The sequence below is a fragment of the Lampetra fluviatilis genome, unplaced genomic scaffold (assembly GCF_964198595.1).
Source record: "Lampetra fluviatilis unplaced genomic scaffold, kcLamFluv1.1 SCAFFOLD_646, whole genome shotgun sequence".
Lineage (NCBI taxonomy): Eukaryota > Metazoa > Chordata > Hyperoartia > Petromyzontiformes > Petromyzontidae > Lampetra > Lampetra fluviatilis.
In genome coordinates, this window is record NW_027621023.1 from 54,518 (window position 1) to 60,517 (window position 6,000).

At 55.9% G+C, this 6,000-nt stretch overlaps 1 protein-coding gene across 1 annotated transcript in view; it reads left to right on the forward strand.

Annotated features, from left to right (window-relative positions):
* PELO (pelota mRNA surveillance and ribosome rescue factor) overlaps positions 1-1,324 on the forward strand; it is a 54,997-nt gene extending 53,673 nt beyond the window's left edge. Inside the window, exon 12 of the mRNA XM_078885111.1 lies at positions 175-1,324. Within this exon, the coding sequence (XP_078741237.1) occupies positions 175-272 (98 nt within the window). The 3' untranslated portion in view covers positions 273-1,324. The remainder of the gene's footprint in view (positions 1-174) is intronic.
* Positions 1,325-6,000: the final 4,676 nt, after the last annotated feature.

A 6,000-nucleotide genomic window follows, 5' to 3' on the forward strand; every position in this document is an offset into this window, starting at 1 on the left:
TGTCTCTCTCCTCGTGTCTCTCTCCCCGCGTCTCTCTCCCCGCGTCTCTCTCCCCGTGTCTCTCTCCCCGTGTCTCTCTCTCCCCGTGTCTCTCCCCGTGTCTCTCTCCCCGTGTCTCTCTCCCCGTGTCTCTCTCCCCGTGTCTCTCTCCCCGTGGATGTCCTGGGCCCACAGAGCTGGCACAGCTCAGTGGAGTGGCCGCCGTTCTGCGCTTCCCCGTCTCCTGTGACGACGACGACGATGAAGGAGACTCCAGTGACAGCAGCGATTAGCGCAACCACCACAACCACCACAACAACCACCACCACAACCACCGTAACCACCACCACAACCACCACAACAACCACCACAACAACCACCACAACCACCACAACAACCACCACAACAACCACCACCACAACCACCACAACCACCACCACAACCACCACCACCACCACAACCACCACCACAACCACCACCACAACCACCACAACAACCACCATCACCACCACAACCACCACAACCACCACAACCACCACCACCACAACCACCACCACCACAACCACCACAACAACCACCACCACAACCACCACAACCACCAACGCAACCACCACCACCACCACAACCACCACAACCACCACCACAACCACCACCACCACAACTACCGTAACCACCACCACAACCACCACAACCACAACCACCACAACCACCACCACAACCACCACCACAACCACCGTAACCACCACCACAACCACCACAACCACCACCACCACAACCACCACAATCACCACCACAACCACCGCAACCACCACAACCACCGCAACAACCACCACAACCACTGCAACCACCGCAACCACCACCACAACCACAACAACCACCGCAACAACCACCACAACCACAACAACCACCACCACAACAACCACCACAACCACCACAACCACCACAACCACCACCACAACCAGCACAACCACCACAACCAGCACCGCAACCACCACAACCACCACCACAACCACCACAACCACCACCACCACCACAACCACCACCGCAACCATCGCAACAACCACCGCAACCACAGCAACCACCACCGCAACCACCGCAACCACCACAACCATCGCAACAACCGCAACCACCGCACCCGCAGCAACCACCACAACCACCACCACAACCACCACAACCACCGCAACCACTGCAACCGCAGCAACAGCAACCACCACAACCACCACCACCACAACCACCACCACAACCACCACCACAACCACCACCACAACCACCACCACTGCAGTGCTCACAGAGTCAGTTGAAGGCTTCAGCGACTAGGAGTTGAATAAATAAATATATCACGTGATGTGTGTGTCACTGTGTGTGTGTCACTGTGTGTGTGTGTCACTGTGTGTGTGTGTGTCACTGTGTGTGTGTCACTGTGTGTGTGTGTGTGTCACTGTGTGTGTGTCACTGTGTGTGTGTGTCACTGTGTGTCACACTGTGTGTGTCACTGTGTGATCTGGACAAAGTCCCATCGGTGAGCTCCTCCGGCAGGCAAGGCTGCGTTGGCTGGGTCATGTAGCCCGCATGCCCAGCCACCGCGTGCCCAGCCACCGCATGCCTCAACAGCTTTTGTTCGGCCGGATCCAGGGGGCTAAACGGGCGCGGCACGGGCTAGAGAAGAGATGGAGTGATGTGGTACAGGAGGACGTGGAGCTGAGTGGACTTGCCGATGACTGGTACCAGCGGTGTCAAGATCGGCCTCAGTGGAGGAGGCTCGTGAAGGACGCTACTGGGCAGTTGGAGGCAGTCGCCCTCCAGCAACAACGGAGGGCGGAGGAGCGACGCTCACAACAACGAGCGGAGCGCCGGGTGGCTAAAGCACAGCAAGTTGGCACAGTAGGGGGCACAGGTGGCGCATCAGCCAGTCATCTCGGTCGTCTCGGTCAGTCGACCCGTGGCACCTGCTGGGTCTGCCCCGTGACCTGCCAGTGGGCGTTCGACACTTCACGTGGCCTCAAGGTGCACTTGGCCTGGCACAAGCGTCGTGGTGATGTCACCGCTACTTAGTGGCGAATGGCGTCTCGGACCGTGTCTCTGTGGGTCTCTATGAGTCTCTGTGGGTCTCTGTGAGTCTCTGTGGGTCTGTAGGTCTCTGTGGGTCTCTGTAGGTCTCTGTGGGTCTCTGTGGGTCTCTCTGAGTCTTTGTGGGTCTCTCTGAGTCTCTGTGAGTCTCTGTGGGTCTCTTTGAGTCTCTGTGGGTCTCTCTGAGTCTTTGTGGGTCTCTCTGAGTCTCTGTGAGTCTCTGTGGGTCTCTGTGAGTCTCTGTGGGTCTCTGTGAGTCTCTGTGGGTCTCTGTGAGTCTCTGTGGGTCTCTGTGAGTCTCTGTACTACGACGCTATCAGCCACGCGGTGGAGCTGCTATCGTGGGTCAGATGCGATTCTATATTTTGTGTTCAGTGATTGGCTTCATCACTGCCTATGTGCAGCGAGTATTCAGGAGGCTTTGACGACGGGGTCGGAGGCACACTTATTCATTGATACCAACTCGCGCACAGTAACGGGCAGCGGTGGGACAAAGTCATTGTTATGCAAGTCCAAGTCGAGTCGCAAGTCATCAAATTCATGACTCGAGTCTGACTCGAGTCCAAGTCACATGACTCGAGTCCACACCTCTGGTAACGGGCACACACAACTCTTGAAGGGGCTATCGTCCCCCCTCACTCGTCTCTAACAGGGAGACGCGACGTCTAACCCCTGCTAACCAACGCCCGAGTCCTCCATCACGGAGCGAGGGGAGGCTACCTATCCCCAGCCCTGGGTCAAGCCGGGATCCCGGCACCGTGAGTCTCCAGACCGGCTCTCACAAGAACGTCGGTCTGGGCTCTCGGGGCCACGCCACCGGCTTGCCCCGGTGGGCCCTGACAAGGACAGCGAGCCAGGGGAGCTCTGGGGCCTCCGCGAGCTCTTCGCTGGGCTAAGCTGACACTCCGAAACCCCCTGAGCCCTCCGGCTCGCCACCTTTTATAGCACTCGGCATGTGACCCTCTGACGTCGCGTGTTGATGTGACGCTGACGTCGCGTGTTGTGACGCTGACGTCACGTGTTGAGGTCACGTCACGTGTTGTGACGCTGACGTCACGTGTTGATGTGACGCTGACGTCGCGTGTTGTGACGCTGACGTCACGTGTTGAGGTCACGTCACGTGTTGTGACGCTGACGTCGCGTGTTGATGTGACGCTGACGTCGCGTGTTGTGACGCTGACGTCACGTGTTGAGGTCACGTCACGTGTTGTGACGCTGACGTCACGTGTTGATGTGACGCTGACGTCACGTGTTGTGACGCCGACGTCACGTGTTGATCATGTGACCCTCTGACGTCACATGTTGATGTCACTGACGTCACGCGTTGTGACACTGACGTCACGTGTTGATGTCACTGACGTCACGTGTTGTGACGCTGACGTCACGTTGATCATGTGACCCTCTGACGTCACTTGTTGATGTTACACTGACATCACGTGCTGTGACACTGACGTCACGTGTTGATGTCACTGACGTCACGTGTTGTGACGCTGACGTCACGTGTTGATCATGTGACCCTCTGACGTCACTTGTTGATGTTACACTGACATCACGTGTTGTGACACTGACGTCACGTGTTGATGTCACTGACGTCACGTGTTGTGACGCTGACGTCACGTGTTGATCATGTGACCCTCTGACGTCACTTGTTGATGTTACACTGACATCACGTGTTGTGACACTGACGTCACGTGTTGATGTCACTGACGTCACGTGTTGTGACGCTGACGTCACGTGTTGATCATGTGACCCTCTGACGTCACTTGTTGATGTGACACTGACGTCACGTGTTGTGACGCTGACGTCACGTGTTGTGCGCTGACGTCACGTGTTGTTCATGTGACCCTCTGACGTCACGTGTCTCCACCTCTTCACCAGACGCCTGCGTGCAAAGAGCTTTGCAGATCATCGGATTGAGCTCGCAGAGCGAAACGCAGATTTGTCAATGTCGGATTTATTTTCTCTCTCGACAAGCAAAACAACACACAGACAAAGATCCCCCAGGTAGCCTCTAACAGACTTGTGGGGGCAAGTGCTGTAGACTCACACACACAGACAAAGATCCCCCAGGTAGCCTCTAACAGACTTGTGGGGGCAAGTTCAGTCGACTCACACACACACACACACACAGACAAAGATCCCCCGTGTAGCCTTAACAGACTGTAGGGGCAAGTGCTGTTAGCGAGTAGCACCTATGAAGGCCGGCACGGCACACGAGGGGGGGGTGGGGTGGCCAGCACCACGCCCGGCCGCCTTTGTCTCCCCAGTGGCGATGTTCACTACACCACCACCGCTACACCATGTACTCATTTGAGGCTGAGTCGAACTAGGGGAGACCGGTTCAGAGAATCGTCACTGAGCGGTGTTGGCCGTGAGCGGGAATCGAACTCGGGTGCCGGGTTCGTAACGCAGCATAGCGCTAACCACTACACCCACCACTCCCCCGTTACACACACAGACACACACACACAGACACACACACATAGTGACACACACACACAGTGACACACACACACAGACACACACACACAGACACACACACATAGTGACACACACACACAGTGACACACAAACAATGGCACATTACACACACACACACAGACACACACATTACACACACATTACACACAGTGACACACTCACACATTACACACAGACACACACAAACACACACAGACACACACAGGCACACACACACAGACACACACAGACACACACACTCAGACACACACATTACACATACACACACAGACACACATATTACACAGACACAAACATTACACACACACACACAGACACACACAGACACACATATTACACAGACACACACACAGTGACACACACACAGACACACATTATACAGACACACACACACACATTACACACAGTGACACACACACAGTGACACACACACAGTGACACACACACAGTGACACACACACAGTGACACACACACACAGTGACACACACACATTACACACACACACAGTGACACACAGACACACACACAGTGACACACACACACAGTGACACACACACACACTACACACACACAGTGACACACAGACACACACACAGTGACACACACACAGTGACACACACACTACACACACTACACACACACAGTGACACACACACATTACACACACTACACACACACAGTGACACACAGACACACACACAGTGACACACACACTACACACACACAGTGACACACACACACTACACACAGACACACACACAGTGACACACACACAGTGACACACACACACTACACACACACAGTGACACACACACACTACACACAGACACACACACAGTGACACACACACAGTGACACACACACACTACACACACTACACACACACAGTGACACACACACACAGATACACACACACACAGATACACACAGACACACACAGATACACACACACACACAGACACACACAGTGACACACACACAGTGACACACACACAGTGACACACAGACACACACACAGTGACACACACACAGTGTGAGTCTCCGCTTGAGTCATCAGGCCCGACCGGCCCCCCCGCTCTTACCCCCCCCCACCGTGCCCCCCCCCACCGTGCCCCCCCCCCACCGTGCCCCCCCCCACCGTGCCCCCCCCCACCGTGCCCCCCCCCACCGTTCCCGACCGCACCATCGGCCGAGAAGCTGACGCAAGTCCCTGTCCGCTGGGGAGACGCTGGCGTTCACGATGTCCTCTCCCTGCTGCTGTTGCTGCTGCAGCTGCTCCTGCTGCTGCTGCTGCTGCTGTTGCTGCAGCTGCTGCTCCTGCTGCTGCTGCTGTTGCTGCAGCTGCTGCTGCTGACGTCCGAGAACTCCGAACTGTGGGAAGAGAGGAACCTTGAGACGGTGGTGGTGGTGGAGGTGGTGGTGGTGATGGTGGTGGTGATGGAGGTGATGGAGGTGGAGATGGTGGTGATGAT